This window comes from Lagopus muta, chromosome Z, assembly GCF_023343835.1.
Source record: "Lagopus muta isolate bLagMut1 chromosome Z, bLagMut1 primary, whole genome shotgun sequence".
NCBI classification, from domain to species: Eukaryota; Metazoa; Chordata; class Aves; order Galliformes; family Phasianidae; genus Lagopus; species Lagopus muta.
The window spans coordinates 17,323,158-17,346,579 of record NC_064472.1 but is presented as its reverse complement, the minus strand read 5'-3'; the positions used below and the strand labels follow the sequence as shown (position 1 = coordinate 17,346,579).

Below are 23,422 nucleotides of genomic sequence, written 5' to 3'. Positions count from 1 at the left end.
CGATGCTGTGAGGAGTAGTATGGGTACTGTTCATTCCCCCATACAGCGTATAACAGGATTTCTCAAAGTCAGTTCTACTATTTTTCTGCTGTTTTTTTGTTTGTTTGTTTGTTTTTTCCCTCTAATGGGTAACTCAGAGTGGGAGTGGTAGAAATTGATGTTTCGTCTGACAGTTGAAAAAAACCCAAAAACACTCTGTCAATTTAAATGATATTTGGAAGCAGCATTCTTTCATCAGTAATAACAATAGAGTAATAACATTGAAACACAGAAAAGAAAATCAACCGCGATGTTGAGATTTGATTTGAGGTTTTCATGCTGAATGTTTTGACTTTCAGACAGTTCAGTGAAATATTACTTACTTAAAATTTAAATGTAATAGTTCTAGCTATAGAAAAATGCCATGTAATTTTTTTTTTACTCTGTTCATAAGAGATGCTAAGTAAATTAATGATTAAGAAAATGTGAAATGGCTAATTCATTCACAGTTTTTTTGGGTGGGTAGAAGGAAATTTTGTTTTCCTCACTGAAAATGTTTGAAGTCTATAACATCCAGCACTTTGCCTTCTACATGTTAAATACATGCAGATGGTGTATGAAATTGGTAAACACAGACAAAAAGTGTTCTATTGGGTTTCTTTTATTTTTACACGCGGTGAGAAAAGATTTCTCAAAACCTTATTCCTTTAGAATTCCTTAAACTGTTTAGAATAAATCGTTGTAACCCTGATTTATTGTTCTTGATTGCGCATCAAAATGGCAAACCTAGAACACATTTTGCTTTGTGTTTGGGGGGAAGTTGCATATATTTTCTGGCTTTTTAATCCTATTTAAAGGAGGTCTTTTTAATCTGTTTCGTCAGAAATTCATAGTCCATCCTCAGCATCTCTGGGTGACTGCAGAAGACATAGAATTGTGGCATCACAGCAGATTGGAAGTTGAGCGAGTTGAGGGTAAAAACTTTTGATATGATTATTGACAGCTGTGTCAGATTACATGGAATATTTATTCAAAACAGTAGAGATTTCTAAACATGAAAATCTCAGAAAACGAAGGTAGCATGATTCCAGAAATAAAGAAACTTGGAGATATTTGCATTATTTTGCCAAAAGGAAGAAGAGGACTTTAATTATGATGTAGGAAGAGAAGAAGTGTAGTATTTTAACATGGAAGTTCTTGCATGCCACTAGAAATGCAGAACATGTTCTGCAAGTGGTTTTTAAGCCAGAGTATATAAAGGTAAAGGGACTGAAAGCTTGCATGCAGAGTATTAGTACTGTGTTTGGGTATTTGTGTAACATTGGATGATTGAAGGCCCATAATGAAATACTGAGTTAGTAAATACAGTGCTGTTGGCAGCTGCTGCTTTGTGAAAAGTAGTATGTATTTGAATAATCCGAATTTTTATGGCTTCTTTCACAGCTTGTTTAGTCTAGCCTTAGAAGAAAAACATAAAGAAATATACCGTAAGGCATTTCTTTCAGGGGAGAGGGGAGAGATAAGAGAGAGAAGTTAATTTTTAATTACTCGAATTATTGTAACATCTTTATTTTAATTTCTTTAGACTATGTCTGAATGTATCCAGCTCTCATTTGCTGTTTGTAGAATTGGCATTTACACGGTAAGGCAATGTTCTAACTAAGTAACTTTTGTTAGCGTTAACTCCACTATGCGAAGTTACATAGTTTTTTGGGGGGATCGGGATTAATTAATACAATTAGTAGAAGGGGTTTGATTTATTAGTTTCCATAAGCAGAGTGCAGCATGGTTTATCCAGTTGGAGCTTTTTGAATGCAAGGACAGAAAAAAAGTATTTTCCACTTCAGTTAAAAAGTAAAGAGAAATCCTACCAACCTCTTGAAATAAGAAACATTGGAATTCTTACACATGAATTACTGAGAATTCAGGCCTAAATTAATGGCCGAAGGGTTTGTATACTTCACTTTGAAATGTTTATTATGTTTGAGCAATGTGGTGTATTAAAATGTTAGCTAAATGTATGTGCTGTTGTAAGCTTAGCCTTGAGTGCCATAATGTTATCCAAGTACTCTTGTTAAATCTTCCAAATCTTAATTAAGTCATTCCAAAGAAAAATGTTATTTCATGCTATTTCAAATGTGAATGTCCCAAATATGCTGATTTCCCTTAAATTTCACCTTCCTCCTCATTGCTTCTTTTACTAATGTTGAAAATAGATAAAAATTAATTGAGTAAGCTCCATTTACACATTATTTACACTACACTTGCCTAAGTCATGCTTCGAATCTTGGAGCTTTTGGAGTGAGAGTGCTGCTCCTATTGTTAATACTACTTAGGAAGAAACCTGAAACATGCCCTTTCCTATTGTAGTAGGTGGTAAAGGCCAAGGGTATGTGAATTTTGAACAGCTGTGATGCTGTTCAAAAGCCATACGCTCATGACACTTGGGAACTGAACTGCAAAGCTTAAAATTTGTTTTTATTCCTAGAATTCAGTACCAAGTGGGATTTTGTGTCTCCCAGAGTGTCCCTTCCGCACCTTTCTGTGACATTTGCTTGTGTTCCATTTTCAGCATCTAATAGACTCTATTGTAAGTAAGAGAACATAACAGACTTGGAAAGTATATACAAAATACTCCTGGAAGAAACTGCTGCTTGCATTAAAATAATTGTTTAACTGTGGTATTTAAGATCCTCGGCAAGATCATCTTTCTTCAAATTCTTACATGATAAGAGTATGCTTATCTTGAAGTATCTGAACAGGCTACAGCATGAGGTTTTAATGGCTGCAAAGTATGCAGATCATCTGCCAGTTCTTTAAAAGGCTGTATTAAGCTGTCCAAATTCATTTGAGAGGATGTCCAAATATAATTGTGTGTATTGCAGAATTGAGTACAAGCAATATGTAAAGCAGAATAGTCTCTCTGATAATAATTTCTTCTGTTTAGGTTTAAAGTAGATAAATTTGGTCTTCTTACCTGCAGTTTACTGTGAAGTGATGGTAGCTGCAGTTATAGTGGTGGTTGGAAAATTGACATTTTGTTATGGCCTTTAGTCAGGCATAACCCTTAATTTCACTGAACGTTTTATATTACAAGATACAAATAATTTATGAGAGCACTGGAAGGGATAGATCTCCTTGACTGGTAGAATCTCTAGTGAGGAGGCTGATGAGTATGCTTCAGAGCATACAGAGATGCACTGCTGTGGACCAAGTATAGAGAGAAGACGCCCTATGTGTTAAGCGTATGTGAAAGCTAGAAGAGCTGCTGTGGGAAAGTGCTTGTTGTGTAGAGTGCTTGCTTATAAAAAAAGTACCTGCTGTTAGAAAAAAGTCCTTCAGTTGATCCGACTGAGGAGAGTGTCTGAATGGCTTTGGTTTCCATGTTAATGGAGAAAACTGCTGATGTGAACACTATGTGGAAATGAAGTGTGATCGTTCCTCTCTCCACATATGGTTGTCTTCTTGCTCAGTCATGTAACTCAGTCCCTGGATTTGTTGCTCAGGTATGTGAACAATCTGTCAGCTTGCAAATACAGTGCTCGGCACTGATCAAGAAGCAAAACAAAACATTGTATTTTCTGTCTTATCAATCCTTATATCTTGTATTGTGTACTTTCTACTGCATGCTGTTTTGAAAGTTTAACAGATTTAAAAAAAATTTTTTTTGGACAAAAAACTAGGCAGTCTATCAAGTACCAGTCCTTAGCAATGCCATGTGTTCAGTTTGTACTGTATTATTTGGACATTTCCTGTTCTGCATGTCCTTGTACAGCACTGTAAGTATCTTGTAAAGACTTGTAGTCCTTTGGACTACAGACATCTCAATTGTTAGTCTGTTATCAGGCTGCTTATCAGTAACTCACTTGAGTACTCATTACTTCAGCTGTACTACTGCATTAACGAGGCTTCCTGTTTTTCAGGCCTGTACAGATTAGAAGAAGGAGGAAGGGCTTATATAGATATCTATATCAGAAGTGCCTGTGTTGCTTTCAGTTGCTGTGACTAAGAGGCTAAAGCTTTGTTCTCTTGAGCTAAGAACACAGGTCCTTGCAAAACTGCAGAAAGATATGGTACCCATTTAAGGTGAACCAGATGAGATGTAGATTCAGTCCTTGGTAGAAGGAGAAACACAGTAATGGTTAATGTGAAAACTGCATAGGTATTTATAAAGAACTGGTGATGAAAGTATCCTAAAATCAAAGCTTTATAAGAAACTGAAATGGAAAATCTGGGGTTAGAAAACAACCAACAACCAACCAAGCAAAATAGAGCTCCATTTCCTTTGAGCCTGACACATCTAGTATCTTGGCAGAAGTACCAGCCTTTTCAGACTTTCTTTTTGTTCTGCTTCACTAGTGGGTGAGTGCTAGGAACAGGTAGATGTGTTAGTTTCTGACTTTCCATGGTTGTGGAGATTGTAAGCTCGTAAGAGCTTGTAGCAAAGCTTTACAGACATTTATGCTGTTATCATTAACTGCTTTTCTTTGTCTGATGCATTTTTTTAACCAAATGAAAACAGTAGTGAAATGACTGTGAAGAGTCTAACCTACATGAACTTCAGAGGAAAAATAATCTGAAGTTTGCTGTATTTCTTGTAAAATAGTTTTCGTGGTAGTGTGTTGGCTACCTTTGTAACTATTTAGGATTCCATATACGTCAGCATATACAGCATACATGGTTGTATGCTTACACATTGTATCTGGAAGACCCTCTGGTATCCTGTACTAGATATTTTATCCTAAAATACACCCTCTGTCCTCCAATGACCTGAGGAATAAGCAAAAAGACTATTGATTTTCCTGTTGCATGTTGTCATGAATAACAACAAGGAAGGAAGCCTCTGCAATAGTGAGAACCATGCAGAAAAACTTGGGAAGCTTGATCTGGGATGCATTAAGAAGAAAAAATATAAAATAAGACTTTCTGTTCTTGAAAAATTAGAAAGTAATCATTTTCCTTGATTTAGAACATGGCATCAGTAGATAAATAATTAGGGAAAACTCATTTAAAACATAATTCAGATAACAAAAAGCCCTCCGCAGAGCTTTCTCCTCACATGCCTAGTATGGCAAAACTGATGTACTCCAGCAGCATTGCATCAGTGTTGGCATCTTCTTCATGAAAATGATGAGTCATGGGTATTTTGGTATTAGTAGCCTTTTGGATTGAATTTGTGCAATGAGATGTGGGAATAAAAGATGTTTTATAAAGCTGTGCTTACTGTAGTTTATATATGGTAAGCATAGTAAATGGTGCAAATGTTGTGCTCTTAGTTCTCTAGTTTACTTTGGATTAATTTACATTTGTCATTGTTTATAACGACAGTGATAAATTCATGTCTTGAAAATGGTTTGACTGGAAACAACTGTTATTCCAAGGAATTTTTCTGATGTTAAAAGAAGACAGAATTAACATTTGTTCATGAAGTGGTGGAGGGAAGGCTCTTAAGAGAAGCCAGCTGTGGTAGTAACTGAAGGCAGTCACACTGGAAGAGAAGGTAATCGTGGGAGTGTGTTTGGAAAGGTTCACGAACCAGCCTGTGAGTTATGGTATAGAAGGCTTCCTGTGCGACTCTTCCCCTCCCTGACGAGGTTTCCCGTTGGAAAATGCAAAGTTAAAGTAATAACAGAGCTCATATAGCATATCCTGTCTACTCCTCCCTTTCCCATGTCATGTCCTTGACATGAGCAGCAAAACAAAGGCACAAAAAGGCAGCAGGAAAAAATCCTTTTATGTTCTACCCTTTGGGAAATGCAGACGGTTCCATTCACTGTTACTATTGATTTGTGTGGCTGGACTGCTGGAAAGGTATCAATGTTTCGGCTTCAGCTTTAAATAAAAGTAACATACTGGCAGCAGAGTATCTACTGGCAGTGACTTGTGTTTGATGAAATAGCCCTGTATTTGATGAGAGTTTGTCTAATTGTTGCAAATGTGTAGCCATGTGTGTTTGTGTATTGCTTTTTGGTGTACGTGTTTTCATTTACGCTAACCTAAGTAGTTAAAAGGGAGAAGCGCTGATGTTATTCTGTGTGTATAAACATTATATAGTAAGCCTTTTTTTTTTCTTTTTTCTTTTAATATATGAGCTGGTAGACTGCTTTCCTGAAATGGAGAAAGTGTTGTAACTTTTTTTTTAATCAAATGGAGAAAGCCAAGGCAGGTTTAGTGGGAGATCATCCACTCCAAGGCAGGAGTGAGGATGAGAATACAATTCTCTTTCCTTTCCCAGTACAAAGTTCACTGGTCAAAGTGAACTGTTTTTAAATTGTTGAGCAGCCGCTCCTTGTGGCCAGAGCTCATGATATCTTCCGATCAGACAGCTCAGTGGTTTGGTCCAACCAATGCAGGTGTGACAACATTGCTTCCTTGAGCTACTGATACACTTTGTGTTGACAACCCTTTTGACAACCACTGAAAAATAGTTTTATTTTATTGGGAAATGCGTGGTTTACCAAAATAGCCTGTTAATTTTTGTCAGAATGAAATGTTGTCTGGCAAACTCGCATACTGGAATGGAGCTTTGTTCTGATCTAGAGATTGTTGCATCTGACCAGTCTGCTTTTTATGACCCCTTCCTGTTCAAAGTCTCCTTGCTTTAGAAAATACCATTCTTGTTCCACAGACAATTAACTTGAAGGAGAACTAAGAAAAAAACCCAGATTGTTATTACAAGAGTCTCAGTCTGTTGAGACAAGTTGCCTTTCAGTTTGTATTTATCAAAGCTGTGTGGTTTGTAATTGTGTACATAAACAATATTTTGTGTCTTCTTTTTGGAAGTCATGATCCTGATCTTCAGCATTGCTCTCTTTCCAAAAAAACAGTTGAGTAACGTACTGGCAAAATGTCATATTTTGCCTTCAGTACTGGGTCTTCATGGAACATAAACTATTCTGGTAGGCGCAAGTGGCTGCAGGGGTTATTGTGTGAGCATGGACTTTTCTGATGACTGCTAAGCATCGGCTAAGCATCTCTTCTTGGTGTAGTTTGCGGAGTAGTGTTGTTAATTAAAAAAAAGATAATAAAAAAAAATTTTTTAAATGATTTGAAATGAATAATGGGTTTTGGATATTGAAAGTGCATATCAAAACACATAATTTGTCAAAATTCCAACAAACTTCTGTTAGCAACATCACATGTTTGAAATTCGAGCTGGCCTATGATTGTGGGTTTTGGAAAGACAGTGTTGAAGCACGTTGGGTTCCTCAGTGGGAATTGTACAGATCAAGCATTTGGATTATTAAGGGGATGTGAAGACTAGAAAAGACATTTCAGTGAAGGTGAAAACTTTCCTTTTGTGTTTGATAGCCCAAAAGTAGGATTGGTGCAGCCAGGATGTTTGCAGCAAAGTAAATTAATTTGCAGGGAGTCTGGCTGATCAATTCAAAATTGAGGCAAGAGATAGCCTTCTGAATATGTTAGAAGTTGCCTGCACTGCTCAGTGTTTACACACAATCATATCATCTATTTTGTACAGCTTAGTAAGTAAGAATCTAACGAGTGATTTGCAAGTGGAAGTGGTGGTTAATATTTACTATTTATAGTAATTGCATACAGCTGTTATGATTATATTTATTATTCTGTTATTTACATTATTATTTGCCTGAAAGTGGTGTTGCTTCTACCATAGTAAATGTAGATTGTGATTTGTCTGCAATTTGCTTTTACTGGACAACCACAGTGTGTTAGGAATTGCAATTCCAGGGTGATCATTATTTTCACAAAATGACCTGTTACAGTGGAAGGGTGATCTTAGAATCATAGAATCACTCAGGTTGGAAGAGACCTAAAGATCACTGAGTCCAACCACAGCCTAACCATACTGCCCTAACTCTAACAACCCTCCACAATCATGTTCCTGAGCACCACATCCAAACGGATTTTTAACACATCCAGGGATGGTGACTCAACCACCTCCTGGGAAGCCTATTCCAGTGCTTAACAATCCTTCCTGTAAAGAAGTTTTTCCTGATATTCAACCTAAACTTACCCTGGTGCAACTTGAGGCCACTTCCCCTCGTCCCGTCACCTGTCACCAGTGAGAAGAGACCACCCCTGCTCTCACTGCAATCACCTTCCAGGTACTGGAAGGGAGCAATAAGGTCTCCCTTCAGCCTCCTTTTCCCCAGACTAAACAGCCCCAGTTCCTTCAATCTCCCCTCGTAGGCCATGTTCTCCAAGCCCTTCACAAGCCTTGTTGCCCTTCTTCGGCCTTGCTCCAGCACCTCAGTGTCCTGTGTACTGTGTACACTGTGTACTGTGTACAGCGTACTGAGGTGCCCAAAACTGAACACAGTACTCGAGGTGAGACCTCACCAGCACCAAGTACAGGGGCAGGATGACTTCCCTAGTCCTGCTCACCTCACCATTCCTGATACAAGCCAGGATGCCATGGGCCTTCTTGGCCACCCGGGCACACTGCTGGCTCATACTCAGCCAACTGTCCATCAATACACCAAGGTCCCTTTCCATCAGGCACCTTTCCAGCCACTCTTCCCCAGGCCTGTAGGGTTGCCTGGGGTTGTTGTGACCAAAATGCAGGACCCAATACTTGGCCCTGTTGAAATACGAACAGTTAACCTTGGCCCATCAATCCAGCCTATCCTGGTCCCTCTGTAGTGCCCTTCTCCTCTCGGGCAGATCAACACTGCCTCCCAACTTGGTGTCATCTGCAAACTTACTGAGGGTGCACTCAATCCCCTCATCAAGATTAATAAAGATGTCAAATAGAAGCTGCCCCAGTACTGAGCCCTGGGGGACAGCACTCGTGACCAGCCACCAGCTGGATTTAGCTCTGTTGGCCACAGCTCTTTGGATCTGGTCATCCAGCCAGTGTTTCACCCAGCGGAGCGTACGCCCATCTAAACCATGGGCAGCCAGCTTCTCCATGACAATGTTGTGGGGGACAGTGTTGAAGGCCTTACTGAACTCCAGGTAAACCACATTGACAGCCTTACTCTCATCCACTAAGCAGGTCACCTTGCCATAGAATGAAATCAGGTTTGTCAGACAGGCTTTACCATTCGTAAACCCATGCTGACAGGGCCTGATCCCCTGGTTGACCTTTAACTGGTCCATGGTGGCTCCCGAGATTATCCGTTCCACAACCTTCCGGGCACTGAGGTGAGACTGACAGGTCTGTAGCTACCAGGATCACCTTTCCAGCCCTTTTTGAAGATGGGCGTCACATTTGCCAGTCTCCAGCCTGCCAGGACGTAGCCAGGACTGCCAAAGAATGATGGAGAGTGGCTTGGCAACCATATCCTCCAACTCCCTCAGCACTCTAGGGTGCAATCCATCCGGCCCTATGGACTTGTAAGCATCAGCTTTTGGAGCAGGACGCTTTTTGGAGCAGAAAGCTTTTGTAATCAGTCTGTCCATCAGGTCTTAGCCTTATTTTGTTACTGTGAGCTTAAAATCTTGTCTTTTTTTCTTAAAGTCCTAGAATCCTAGATCCTTGTGGGTCCTAAGCAGCAAGGGACCCACAAGGATCACTGAGTCTAACACCTGGCTCCACACAGAACCATCGAAGATTCAAACCCTATGTCTGAGAGTGTTGTCCAGACACTTCTTGAACTCCAGCATCTTGGTGCCATGACCATTGCCATGGGAATCCAGGGCCCAAACACTCTCTGGTGAAGAACCTTTTCCTGATACCTGACCTGATCCTCTCCTGACACAGCTCCATTCCATTCCCCCTGCTCCTGTTGCTGTCACCAGAGAGAGGAGATCCGTGTCTGCCCTTCCACTCCCTGTGAGGAAACTGTAGGCTCTCATGAACATGCTTGCACTGTATCTTGAAGGCATTATCGATATAACAGTGTTACTATTACAATTACTCCTGTAAATAGTTAACTTGTTTTCTAAAAACTTCCTGTATTTGTTCAAGAACAGATACGTTATAAGGGAAGAAGTCGTACAAGCAGGAAATAGGTGGAATAAATGCAAAGAAATGCGTCGAATGCCACAAAATTTCATGTGAGTTAGTTTTGTTGGAATAAAAGACCTCTCTAATTCTGTCTGTTAGTATTTCTGTCTTTGATACGTTTATGTTACGCCTTATTGTACAGTTGAAAAATTTGCTCAGATATTGTAGTTAGCGGCCTACTGAATTTCATGCTGCTTCAGCTTCTTTATGATTATAGGCTAGCATCTTCAACATGCTTTGAGATTCCTTATTGGCCTAAAATGTTCCTTTTCAAGTAGCACTTTCATTAAAGTAATGATTAAAAAGAGAAAGTATTTTGGGGAGAAGGGAGTTGGTGCCTGATGCATCTTCAGCAGCCATAGACAGGCCTTGTTGGCAGAATGGAAAATGTGTTAGAGAATAGAAGACCTTGTGAAAGGTTTGTTACAGTCCAAAAAGCTGTGGAACAGACTAGCCTCATACTGAGCATGTGGGAAAGTACCAGGAAAATAAGCAAGGATGAGTGATTTTTTTAATAAACCTTTAATGGAATTGTTTGAGTTGCAAGGGACCTTGGAGGTCATCTAGTCCAACCCCCTGCAGTGAACAGGGACACATACACCCTGATCAGTTTCTCAGAGCCCTGTCTAGCCTGACCATGAATGCCTCCGGGATCAGAGCATTCAGCACCTCTCTGGGCAACCTGTTCCAGTGCTTCACTATCCTTATTAAAGAAAAATGTTCAGTCTAAATTTCCTCTGTTTTAGTTTGAAAATATTTCCCCTGTCCTCTCACAACAGACCCTGCTAAAGAGTCTGTCTCCTTTCTTATACACCCTCCTTAGATGCTAGATCACTTTGAGTTTTTTGTTCACTAGTTTTAAAAGGCTAACTGTTCTAATAAGCCCCAGCTTTTGCATTTACAGCTTATTTCTTTGTCAGTAGGAAATTCACTGTAAGAAAAACACACAAATCCACAACAGTGCTCTGTCCAGCCTGGACTCTCATCACACTTTGTTTATTAAATAGGAAGCGTGAAGGAAGTTTTTCTGTTCTGTATCTTGGATGGGAAATTATTAAACCTAGAAGATAGAAAGGTTGATTGTTACTAGCTGGTATGTCTAAAACTCTGTTGAGTTTCTGAACTTTAAAATTAAATTGTCTGTTTAAAATATTTATTTGCTTATTTAAAATAGTCTGTGGACAGTAATTTTAAGTCAGAGCTTGGTTCACTGTGGAACAAGGAAGAAATGGGAATTTCTCCTCGAGTCCAGAGGAAAAAGAAAGCCTAAGCAGTTGAAAAAGGCAAAATGTGATAATGTGAAGCTGTGTTGCTTAGGAAAAGAAAGGAAAAAAGGAGACTACTGTTCCAGAAATGAGAAGAAAGGAGAATCGTAAGAGGATGGAATAGCAAAAAGTGCTTTTTATACTTCTGCAATTTGGTCTATCGCAGAAGGCACCTAAATGTTCAGTGTTTATATGGGCAGAGGCAAGTATTGGGAGTTTTGTGACAATTGCTTATTATTGGGGACAAAATAAAAGCTCGAGAGGAAGAGTCACTTAAGTGATTTAGATCATATATTCATTAGATTTAAAGATTAAGTAAGCGTTCTCAAGACCATGTGATTGATTTCTGAGGGGAAATTGATTGATGAAATGATAGTTTTGTTGTGGAAGTTTGAAAAGAGAGGGTTATGGGGAAAAAGTTTGCTTCCTGGACATCTCCTTGGCTATTAATGTCTGCTATTAGAGACTGAAGTGTGATGAAAGCTCTAGGTAGTTAAATGAATGATCTGTGATCTTTTAAATAGTAATATTTCAGATCACAGGATATTTCCAAATTGCTGGCATTTTAAAATATTCTTGTGTCTTTCTTAATAGTCAATTTAAAATAACTTCCTAGTTTAAGTTTTACTTTCTTAAAACTTTACAATGCTGATATTATCTGAAATTTGAATGTTTATTTAGTTAACAGGCTAAAACAGTGCAGCTATTCCCTTGTGTGTACCACTTGAGTGGTTGTTCACAAATGATTGTGTTGGTATCTCCAAATACGGCACTGGAGGATGTGGTTCAGTGATGGGACTTTGTATGTCAGGTTGCTGATTGGATTTGATGATCATGAAGGTCATTTCCAACCTCCATCATTCTGTTTTTCTGTGAATCTTTGGTTCTGTGATTTTAGGTCAGTCTTTTACTGCAATATTTGCTTTTGGATCATTTTTACTATGTTATACAAAAATTTTCAGTCTGTTTATTTCTGTGATATGAAGATCCATAGTAAGTACCACTTCCTTTCTATTGTTGAAGAGTAGAAATAACCGTAGTGTTTAAGAGGTACTGTAACTTCATAGAATTGCAGTGCTATTATTAATGTGTATAAATGGACAAATTAAAAAAGGTAGCTTTCGAGTAATTAAGTGCATTACCATATTAAAAGGTCTTCTGAAGCACAGACTTTTAAGAGTCATTGAGATGTGAGAAATGATGTCTGAACTGTCTTGCGCTTGCATCTTGGAAAGTAGAGGTTACTTTCAGTGTACTGTAACTAAGACTTCAAAATTCTTTTTCTGCTGTTGTTGCAACTAGCTATGTGTGTGTGGATAAAATTCTTGTGTGTCTTTCTGCAGCAGTGTTTATTCCAAGGCTTCCTAAACTTAATTGTTCAGTTTCTTAGCTGTGTTTAATACTTTCAGTTGAAGCAGTGAGCCCACCTTGTTTCATTCAATACTCTTAATGCCTTTTTTTCAGAGCACATGAAAACTGACTTGAATCAACAGAAATTTTTGTGCAATTATTTTACTAAATGTTGCATTTCAGGCTGAAACATGACCTACTCTTTTTGCTTACCTTGTTTCTTTGAAGAGCAGTATTCCTGTCTGCTTTCATTATCGTGTCTTCTTGTTGAAGGCAAGCTTGTATTTCAGCATACACATTTTCCTCCATCCAAGTGACGTGAAATAAAACTGCAGGGGGTAATAACTAGACATGGCTGAGGAGAGGTGCAAGGCTTCCCAGAAGTGATTTCCTTTGCAACTGTTACAGCTAGCACAGGGAGACAAGTACTCCTTGTCACTGGTATGACTGAGGCTTGTCTCTGGTTTGGGAAATAACCTTAACCTTTCACCTCTTGAAAAGTTCCTGATCAGTTAGCATGGTTCTGCATGCCAAATTTGTCTTTGGTCCAGCTATAGATGGAATTGCAGTCATATAAATTACTGTTATCTATGACAGTTTTTAATTTCTGAGTTCATATATTCATTATTGTATCTGTTTTCTATGCTCTCATCCTGTTAAATTATCCTTTAACTGTTAGATAGAGTTTTTTCACATCTCTGATGTTGTTCTGCTTGATCCTGGCCCTTCTTGACACTTACATCATGACCAAAATAATGCCTTCTGTATGATTCATTTTCCTTGTACCTCATACTTGTTTCTTAATGTTGCATTGTTCACTTCCTCCACATTTAGCACAGAGTATTTTAACTTCTCCAGTTGTTTGCTGGGATGGGTGTGGTGTTAGAAAGGTGTGTCTGTGTGCAGATGAAACATTCTGAGGTATGCTAGAATCCCTCCCTTAAATTCCATTAATTACTGTTTTTTTTTTAACTACAGCTCACATTATAGTGACAAGCTGAGAGGTGCAGCTGACATACTAGAGGGAAGTGATGCCATCCAGAGGGACATGGACAGTCTTGAGAGATGGGCCCATGCCAGCCTCTTGAAGTTCAACAGTGCCAAGTGCAAGGTCCTGCACCTGGACAGGGGCAATCCCAAGCACAGATACAGGCTGAGGGGAGAAGGATTTGGGAGTGTCAGTTGATGAAAGCTCAGTATGAGCCAGCAATGAATGCTTGCAGCCCAGAAGGCCAACCTTATCTTGGGTTACATCAGGAGAAACATGACCAGGTTGAGGGAGGTGATTTTGCCCATCTACTCTGCTCTTGTGAGACCCCGTCCAGAGTACTGCATTTAGTTCAGGGATCCCCAACACAAGGACATAGAGCTGTTGGAACAAGTCCAGAGGAGCGCCACAAAGATCATCAGCAGGATGGAGCATCTCCCCTATGAGGACAGGCTGAGAGAGTTGGAGCTCTTCATCCTGGAGAAGAGCAGGCTCTGAGGAGACCTTATAGTGGCTATCCAGTCCCTGAAGGAGACCTTTCAGAAAGGTGGGGAGGGATTTTTGTAAGGGCATGTAGTGACAGGACAAGCGGAATTGCTTTAAAGTGGAAGAGGGTAGATTTAGACTAGATGTTATGAAGAAATTCTTTACTGTGAACATGAGACACTGGAAAGGTTTCCCAGAGAGGCTGTGGGTGTGTTCGGAGCCAGGCTGGATGGGGCACTGAACAACCTGGTGTGATGGGAGGTGTCCTTGTCTATAGCAGGAGGGTTGGAGCTAGATGATCTTACACGTCTCTTTCAAATCAAACCATTCTATGATTCTACGAATATATCAACCAGTGTATACTTAAACTTGCAGAAAATTACCTACTGTTCTCTGTTAAGCTCACTCTTTTGTCCTGCTATTAATTTTCGTCAAGTATGTTAGCCTTGTAATTTAAAGGTGTTAGAAAGCTGATAATATATTACTGTCATTGGTAGTTCATGACAGTTATTTAAAGCATGCATCTAAGGTCAGCTGTCCCAAAATTCAGCTGGATTGCTGGCAGACTATTTTATATATAATTTTCTATCTTTTTTTTTTTAATCCAACCTTAACATAATTACTACTGCTTAAGAAGCCTAAAACTTGTTCTGTTAAAATCAGAAGTGAAATTTCAAAGCTGCATTCATTTTCCATTGTTTTTTTAGCCAGCCTTTTGTTGTGTTAGTGTTCTCTTGATAAACTGCTTACTTAATTTTGTTGTCACTCTGGATTATCTGGAAGACACTCTGGTCCATTTGTCTGGGCTAATAATAATCCCTGTGACAGTAGCATGTAGTATGGTCGTACCTAGAGGCTTAAAAGACGTTGGTAATTTGATTCACAATGTTGTCTCTCCTATGACAAGCAGATCCCAAGAAGAGGGATGAAACATCGAGCACAGCAGTGTGTGGGGGAGCCATGCAAGTTCTGTGCCATGTGTACTTTCTACACGTGGAAAAATGAAGTGGTGTTTGTTGTGAAAGTGAATTAATTGAAACAGAAGATTTTGGAACAATAGAAGGGAGTGGAATAATGTATAGTAAAACTTGGTAAAAACTTTTGATTGTTGATCTCAAGGTATGTGATTCAGATGCTTTTGTCTTGCCATTGCATCAGAATTGCTGTTATCAGTACAGTATCAGTACAGTTTTGTTTTTTTTTTACCTGGTTATTTTTTCTTCTTGAATTTGTTGGTTGTGGAATAGAACAAATCTTCTGAGACTGAGAGACGGTCACAGGTGCAGGTTGTATCAGCACTGTTGTAATATGTTGGAGGTGACTTTGTTTCAGAGGTTCTTGAAGTGCTTTTCACTGTAATGTCTCTCAGCTTTGAGTAAGAAGAAATTCTGAGAGGGATTAAATGCACATCTCTGCATATTAGATTAAGTGCAGAGGCTTTTAAAAAGCAGTAACATGAGAATCCCAAATTTCTGAAGTCAGCACTTGCTGAGCATGAAGGTTGATAAAGAGAGTTCTAATCCAACACCCCAAGAAGAAAGTAAAAACATACCCAAATAATAATAAAAAAATAAAACAGTTACTTGAGAATAAGCTATGCTGAGCAAGTGGAAATATGAAACTCGGGCTATAGGATAGTGAGCAAGAAAACCACAAGAAAAGAAATTGAGGTCTTAGCTTTGTGTTCTCCTGAGGCTGTAATGTAACTTGAGTTAATCTTGTATAAGCTTCTACTCTCTAGTGAACGATAAATCAATTTCAGGTGGACTATATGAATAAAGTTTTTAGTTGAATATGAAATCTGAATGTATTTGGAATTGCCTCTGTATGCTTTTGTCCTTGTGTTTGCTTTATTCCTGAGTTTTATAGCTAGTGGCTCAATTTTCAAAACTGTGGATGAGATGGAAGCTACTTTATTATTAGAGTAAACTGAAGTATAACTTGCAAAATATAAATAACCCTACCATTTCTTAGCAAGTTCTAAACAGGTCTTAGAAGATAATCTGATAGTTTTGAATTGTAGAATCATAGAATCATTAAGGTTGGAAAGGACCTCTAAAAATGTCCAGTCCCACAGTCCAACCAGTATTGCCCACTAAACCATGTTCCATTGTACCACATCCACCCTTTCCTTAATCACTTCCAGGGACTCTGATGCCATCACTTCCCTGGGCAGCCGCTTCCCATGCCTCCACACTCTCTTAAAGAAGAAATTAGTTTTAATATCCAACCTGAGCCTTCCCCACTGCAACTTCACTCCATCTCCTCTCATTCTATCACAGGTTGAGAAGAGGCTGACCTCCACCTTGTCATGGCCTCCTTTTGGGTAGTTATAGAGAGCAGTAAGGTCTTCCCTGAGCCTCCTCTTCTCCAGATGGAGTAATTTAAATTCCCTCAGCCATTCTTCATAAGACCTGTGCTCCAAAACCTTCTCTGAACACTCTCCAGGGCTTCAATATCTTTCTTGTAATGAGGGGCCCAAAACTGAACGCAGTACTGGAGGTGTGACCTCACCAGAGCTGGGTACAGAGAGATATTCACCTCCCTACTCCTGCTTGCAACACTATCTCATATGCAAACCAAGAACCTGGGCATACTGCTGGCTCACGTTCAGCAAAGTATCAATGTATCAAGTATCAGTGAAGACTACCAGATCCTTTTCCTCTGTGCAGCTTTCCAGCCACTTCACCCCATGCCCATAGTGTTGCATGAGATTGTTGTGGCCAAAGTGCAGGACTTAACACTTCATTCCATTGGCCTCGGCTCAGCGATCCAGCCTGTGTGGATCCCTCTGTAGGGCCTTCCAGTTCTCAGGCAGATTGACACTTCTCCCCCACTTGGTGTTGTCTGCAAACTTACAGAGTTGCGATGCCTCACACTGTGGCTTGCTACTTGCTTAATGTCTTGCTGATGTAGGATTTCATGACCAGGATTATAAAGATATAAGAAACTTCAGAAACAGTCTGCCTACTTGCACAAAGAATTGTATTTTTCATGTACACATGACAGAGTCATTGCAAATAGGGCTGAAAGGAGTCACCTAATTCGCCCCAGCTCAGAAGAAGCATAAGCTGTATGGTCAAACCACCCTTGACCAGATAGTTCTCTAAAAAACCCTTACCAAATTCCACTCTCTTCTTTTTTTATCTTTTCCCAGACTAACCCTACATGCTGTTTTTCTAAGATGTAGCCTAAATCTTCTGTTAATCTCTATTGCTACAGTTTAAGTTCTTCTTTAAAAAAAAATAAGATAAAATTGTTGTTGTTGTTTTTGTTTAACCTACACTAATCAAGAGAAAAGTTGAGAACTTTTGTTTGGAAACTATCACATAGCTTTTCTACTTCCTGTAAATTAAAAGCTGGGTCATTCTGTACAGAATCGCAGAGTTACAAATGACACAGAATTGTTTTGTGGTAATTCATAACTGAGAGATGCAGCAATGTAGTTTCCCTTTCTTCTTTTCCTTTAATTGCTTCACTAAAACAGGATTCAGAAGCAGCTTATTATTTTCATGATGGACATATTGAATTACTTGCTAAGGATGACTTATTGGGTATGCACTCAAACATATCTGGAAAAACACTTCGAAGATCAGCTTAAGCAATGTTGTTAGACAATAGAAACAACATAAATGTATCTGTATGTTCTGGAAGCAGCTGGTGAAACCATGAAACAGATGAAATGTTTTCTTTTCCTAAGGGACTGGTTTTGACTCAACTCTTCTATAGCAATTGGGAAGGCACAATTTTTTAGTGTCAGGATTTTTACATTGAAGATTAGTATGCTTTGAATGCAAGCACATTGCAAATGCTTTCATTCAAATTGCTTGAATTGCTGTGAAACCTAGACCAGCTAACTGCAGCCCAGCTATTGCTCTAATCTTTTGAAAAGAAAGCTCATTTTATTTCTGAACTCTTGTATTTTCGTTCAGAACAACCTACCTGGTTGTACTCATAGTCTAATAGAACTACTTCCTGTTTGTTTGAGATCCCATGAAGGAAAAAGCAAGAGCTGCAGGGTTTTCAGTGAGAATATACTTTGTCACTTTATTTAGAAGGGTGAAGTTAATTCTCTTTCCATACATAAGCATTAATACAGTTGCAGTGAATAAAGTTCTGGTGATTAGGCTGTCATCAACTGAATAATTAGTTTGCTCGTTGTTTGCTGCTTTATATAAAGTGAGTTAAACAGTTATTAGCTTTCTTGTATCCAAAGGAGTAAACAAAGTACCGATTTCATACCAATTAGGGTGGCTGCTTTTCAACTTGTTATTTGCGAGTTTTTGTTTAGAGTCATCTGTAGCCTAAAAGGTTTCTCTTCTGTCTCTGTTGTTTGCTTTGAAGTTTATCTTGCTTAAGTGGTTTCTTACAGCTTTCAGAAATCCACATTCCAGTTGTCAAAGTATTAATTTGCTTACATTAATCTAGGTACGTAATTGGTATCAGAACTCTGTAACGTCAGTCTACTTTCATGTAATAAATTGTCTATTTTAAAATCTTGCTGCTGTCTTTTGAAACCATAAAATATGTTGTCAGAAACAGACAAGATGAATTTGAGCATCCTCAGAATTCTGAATTACGCTTAGCTCTAGCTTTCAATAAAGCAGCTCTGGTCTTTGATGAAGTTGAGGAATGGCAGTCAAAAAGTCTTAGACAAGCTAATAAGATGGGTGTGTTAGTAATTATGAAGCAGATAACTGCATGCTAAGTGTTTTAGTTGATCTTTTTGTGAGCTTGTCTATTGAAGACTTTTTGTCTGCCACCCCTCAACTTCTCTTGGAAGAGAGCATCGTAAACAACTTAGAAAAATCACAGTGACATTAACAAAATCTAATTTCCAAATAACAAATCTCTATTTTGAGCAGGTATTGTAAATAAGATTTTTGGGGAAGGGGTTTTCGTATGATATAATTAAAATAGAGATTGACTGTAGTATTATATATTCAACTACCTTTTATATTTAATTTTGAATGAAAATAAAGTGTGCAAGAGCCAGCCTCCCATATTTGAGAGAATTATGTAATTTGAACAAATTAATTTATGATTGTAACGTTAGGTAGAAATAACTTTCTAAGTGTGAGAAAAAAATAAAATTTTTGAACCTCAGTGTAATTGAAATGCTTTTTCAAAAAGCCTGGAGGCTGAATGATTTCAGAATGATAGTTGAGTGGAATAAAATATATTTTACAGTCACTGTGACACTGAAGTAATTTATAGAAACATTCTAATACAGTATATGAGTTGTTCATATGTATTGTGGTGAAATGTAAGAGGATTATACTGTTTGATCTTGTTCTTGCTCAGCCATCAATACTGATTGATGAAATTAAAGGCAATTAAGTATCAGTCTAAAAAGATTATATTCTAGTAGTTGAATACAGGTGTTGCATATGGTAAGTGTGTGCAGTACCTACCTTCTGTGCAGTAAAATTTCTTGGGACTCATTTTGGCTTCTTATGCAGGGGTCTCAGAATGTTGTATGAAATGTTTTCACCTCCCTCTTTGCAGGAACCAAGGCTGTTATATTTGTGACAGCAACCAAATGCACTTGCACTGAGAAGGGTGCTGGTAAAGGGAAGCATCTGGTTTCACTGAATAATAACTGTATTTAGTAGTTTGCTTCAAGTGCTGCAAGACCTAGCATCTAGTTTTGTGACATTCAGCATGTGTATTTTGGGATATTTTTGTAAGACAATGTGAGAAGATTTATTTTTCTTGCATAACTACCTTGAAGATTAGGACTATGTGAATGTAAGGTGTAACATCTTGAATAAACATGACACTTTTTGTGGTATAGTTGCCCAAAGTGTAAACAAAGGTGAATTATATCGCAATACAGTGCTGCTGTGCCAGCAGAGCCAGAAAAGGATGCTTAGCTGTATTTGTGTCCCATCTTACCTTCTTTTTTCAGAGGTTGTGAGTCTTAGGATCATGCAGAAAGCCTAAAATATCATTTTTGCAAAGTTGTTTCTTCATGAACACAGCCTTCTCTGGCAAAGCTTGTTTTTGGCTTAGTCAAAATATTTTGTTGGAGTTATGTAGAACTCTAAACAATAACACGACTATTTTTTTTCTATAGTTCAACATCCCTTTTTATATTTCTTTGTTTAAAGCTTAAAACCAACCACTTCATGAGGAAATGATAAGATGGCTTTATTTTTGTTGTGGATATCCAGGTTGAAAGTTCTGAGTTGTTGCACAGTGTGAATTGGAGGATATAAGTACAGGGGCCCTCCCTCTTTCAGCAGAAACTTTTTAAAGCTTTACACAAAGGGGTCTACAAAGCATGAACGAAACCTTTTTTTCCGAAATGGCTAAACAGGATGCAGATATAAATAATAATTCAATACAAAACTTATTTTGCTGGAGTTTTCTCACACACAGCTTCTTGTATGTTCAGAAGCGTAGTTTCCTTTTAGAAATAGTTTTTCAGTTCATTAGATTCCAGATAATACTGAAGTTGGATTCATAACATAAATGGAAAATTAATTAAAATTTCATGTTCCAAGGTGTGTTAATTTCTCTGTCTTTGATAGTGTTTCAAATTATTATCACACTGAAGTACTTTCTCTGTTACATAAAATTAGATTTTAGTCCTTGCATTATCCAGTTTTCCTGAGGCACTATTAGGGCATTCTTACCTCTTTTAACATAAAAAAAATTAAAACATCCCATGTATCTGGATTTCTGAATGATTTTGTAATCTAGGATTTTTGAAATGCATTGTTCTTAATCAAAAATTAATATTTTTCTTGACTAACAGGAATATCAAGAATGGTTGAGCAAGAAGGTGGTAATGTGCTGAAGTAGTGACTTCTTGCTTATGCAGTGCCAATAAAATATAGAGTCTCTTTTTTGAGCACTCCCAATTATAATATTGAACACAATACCATATACCACAGTGCCCCCAACATGATGTGCACATTTGTTTTGACAAATACTGCTTCATGACTTGAAAGGTATTTATTTTTGTTTTATTTAAATCTACCTCCTTGTGTTTTCAGTGATCTGTTCTGTATAGCCATTTTCTCGTGCTGGCCTGCATAATCATCATAGTGACAGGGAAGTACTGTCTGAAGCAACAGTTGACAGAGATTTAAGGGCAGTTACAGAATGTGAAACGTCTACTGATTCTTCGTTATATGCTTGACTCTTTATTTAATCATGGTCAGTGTAATATTCTGAAGGAATTAGCACAACCCTGTCAGGGGAGATTTGGGAAATACCTTTGTATGAGGGCAGGAAAGAATTCCTCGTGAATGTTGATGCTGTTATTATTACCTTGTGTTCAGGCTGGCTAACTCTGAATCACTAGACTGTCTTCAGATGTTGGGAGTGAAACTGAACTCCTTTTTTTCTAATAGCCTTTCTACTTAAGACATGGCTTTATCTACATTGGTACAGAAATTTCTTTGGCAAGTAATTGTCCCATCCAACTGTTTTATTTATTCAGTTTCAAGTGTGAGCCTCTGTAAATCCCTTTTGTCAGCAGAATAGTTTGTATTAAGTTCTGAGTCATTTTGAGTGGAGTTATCACACAACAGACTTTGTTTATTTTTGTTCTTTTATATTCTTCCATAATTGTGTTTTCTCTGATTCTGCAAAGACAACTAGCTTGTCTCTGATTTTTTTTTTTACTTTAATACCACTTGTTTGCCTTTCCCAGTTAAATTTGAGTTTGTTCTTACAGCAATGCATGCTTGGCTAACCATATAGGTATGCTAATTTCCCATCTAATTCTTTGTTCTGTGGACCATGGTGTCTCAGCAGAATTGATTTCTGTATCAAGTCAGAACTAGTTTTTAACGCCTACCACTTTCATGTGAATATTGGAATCAGCGAGTGGATATAGACCCTTTCTGTCAGTGCTGGTAAGGGCTTTGTGCTTTGTCTTCTGTTTGCTTTGCTTGATATGATAGATTTATGTATTTCCCTTTTTTTAATTATTATTATTTTTTAATACAAAATTGGCTTTTGCTTCACTCAGACTCTTAGTTTGATGGCATTATGTATTTCAGTCTTCAATTGCTTGAACTGTGCCTGAATGGAAGGTCTTCTGTGATATTCAAGCTAAACAGCTTTATCTGTGTACAAACTTCAGTATTACTGTTTACGACCATTTTCCCTCAGTTTTTTCTTTTAATTTTCAGGCTTTAGAATTTTAATCCTGGCTACGCTTAATATGGTGGTGAACTGGGAGATGACATGCTCCTCACAGTATTTGTCAAGAGATGGTAGAACATACTGCAGTGAATATTCACAACTGTCCATCGCAAATCTTTATGTAGCTATAAGCTGTTGCAAAAGGTGAAAATTAATGACTCACAGTGATGCTAATCTAGTCCTGTGTTCCCAGCTGGAAATGGAAAGTGTCAACACAGTGCTTAATCTTGGATCTGTGGACAGGTTTTTTACCATGTACTTAAACTGTTGTGAATACCTCTTGTGCTTCTGAAGTTTCAGTGAGTGTTTATTTACAGGCTTTCAGATGTGTAATGCTTTTGGTTTTCTTCAATCTATAGTGAGTGAAAACTTTTTTGAAGGGCAGTGGCTTTTGGAAATTGATACCTTTAATCCTTATGGAGATTTTCCATCAGTGGTAATTTTATATTTATAAAAATAAATAAATTACTTTTGATTTTTTTTGGTAGCTTGTCTGATCATCTGTAGGGAACACACTTCTTGTGAGCAGCTGGCTAATTTTATGATTGTGTTTTCTGAAGCTCTGGGAGAAGGAACATTGAGAATGGCAGACAGTGGCCTCTGTGTGCTTGGATGCTTGCTAGTCTCTGGGTCACATGGTTGGAGTCATCTTGATCAGTAGGTTTGAGATTGAGATGATTTTTTTTTTTTTTCCTGAGGCCAATCTGTCAGATTTTTGTTACTTCTTCCCATATTTTGGGAAATTACTTGCTCACTGGTTGCATATTTCACCTGCTTGGATCCCAGAATATGGAGCTCAGGCCTGGCTGATACCCTGATATTACTAATTCTCATTTTGTGACATTTAACCTCATCTACTGATGGCTGAAGTATGTTAGTATAACTGAAGCCTCAAGGTCTGTTTTATGGCATTATCTGGAGCCAGTTAATGCCCTGTGGGTTAATACTCTGAATATTCTCATGATCATTTACATCTGCAGCTATGGCATAATTGTACTCTGTTTGGAAAATTATTCAGCTGAACTTGATCTGTTTTTCTGCTTGAGCTCCACTCATTATATTGGCTAATGCCTGTTCATTGCTAATTTGACTGCTTCATACCACGTATTGTTAAATCACTGTCTGCCTCAGATGTCTTGCTACTAACTGTCTGCTGTGTGAGTGATCTCAAGCATATCCTGTAGAGCTTTTTCATGAAGACTTCACGCTTCTGTAAGTTAAGGATGTTGATGATGACTGTGTGACACACAGTGGTTGTGA

At 38.2% G+C, this 23,422-nt stretch overlaps 1 protein-coding gene across 6 annotated transcripts in view; it reads left to right on the top strand.

Annotated features, from left to right (window-relative positions):
• Positions 1 to 23,422, top strand: part of ARL15 (ADP ribosylation factor like GTPase 15) — a 235,351-nt gene that overhangs the window by 24,126 nt on the left and 187,803 nt on the right. For 2 of the 6 annotated variants that reach the window (XM_048931315.1, XM_048931314.1), the window contains 2 exons: positions 863 to 953; positions 1,565 to 1,621. The exons of 2 other annotated variants lie outside the window; for them this stretch is intronic. In XM_048931315.1, the coding sequence (XP_048787272.1) occupies positions 1,568 to 1,621 (54 nt within the window). In that variant the 5' untranslated portion in view covers positions 863 to 953; positions 1,565 to 1,567. The remainder of the gene's footprint in view (positions 1 to 862; positions 954 to 1,564; positions 1,622 to 23,422) is intronic. 2 more of the 6 variants (XM_048931313.1, XM_048931319.1) reach the window with 1 other exon arrangement.